This window comes from Octodon degus, unplaced genomic scaffold, assembly GCF_000260255.1.
Source record: "Octodon degus isolate 3935 unplaced genomic scaffold, OctDeg1.0 scaffold00046, whole genome shotgun sequence".
Classification (NCBI taxonomy): Eukaryota; Metazoa; Chordata; class Mammalia; order Rodentia; family Octodontidae; genus Octodon; species Octodon degus.
Genome location: NW_004524622.1, coordinates 6636573 through 6637089, shown reverse-complemented (window position 1 = coordinate 6637089; position 517 = coordinate 6636573). Strand labels below are relative to the sequence as shown.

The 517-nt window shown below is 51.1% G+C and overlaps 1 protein-coding gene across 1 annotated transcript in view; it reads left to right on the top strand.

Moving 5' to 3' along the window:
* Positions 1-214: 214 nt before the first annotated feature.
* Ctnna3 (catenin alpha 3) overlaps positions 215-517 on the top strand; it is a 1779311-nt gene continuing 1779008 nt past the window's right edge. Inside the window, exon 1 of the mRNA XM_012514925.2 lies at positions 215-265. Within this exon, the coding sequence (XP_012370379.1) occupies positions 215-265 (51 nt within the window). The remainder of the gene's footprint in view (positions 266-517) is intronic.

Below are 517 nucleotides of genomic sequence, written 5' to 3'. Positions count from 1 at the left end.
TGAAGCGATAGAAGGATAAGCTGGGGATAGAGGCGGTCAGAGAGGCACTTTAGGGCGCTTGCCGGGGGGGGGGAACTCTGGCCTTAGCAGTGCGGGCAGGACTGCTGGGGAGGAGAGGCCCTGGGCTTCCTTCTCCTGTTCTGTGTGTCGCAGTGTTTCTGCCTTTGGGTATTAATAGTATCTATTTGTAGAGTTGGACTAACACTGTACCGAAATGAACGTTATATTTGCCTCTCCTGACATAGGTCTTCGGCTACAAAGCGATGTATGTTTCACGTTCTGATTTGCCAATTTTGAGACTTGCAATCTTCCACTTGCCTACTTGGATGATTTTATCAGGCTCTTGGATTTCTTCACATGAAGTGTCTATGAAAAATGCCCACAGACGCGCACACAGACGTTTTGAACCTTCTTGAATGCCGAGGCTCGATTTAGGGCTGACCTTTGGACGTCTGAGAGTGTGGTGGGGCTGTCAGCCACTGTGTGCTCGCAGAGGGCCACAGTGCTCAGGAGGGCC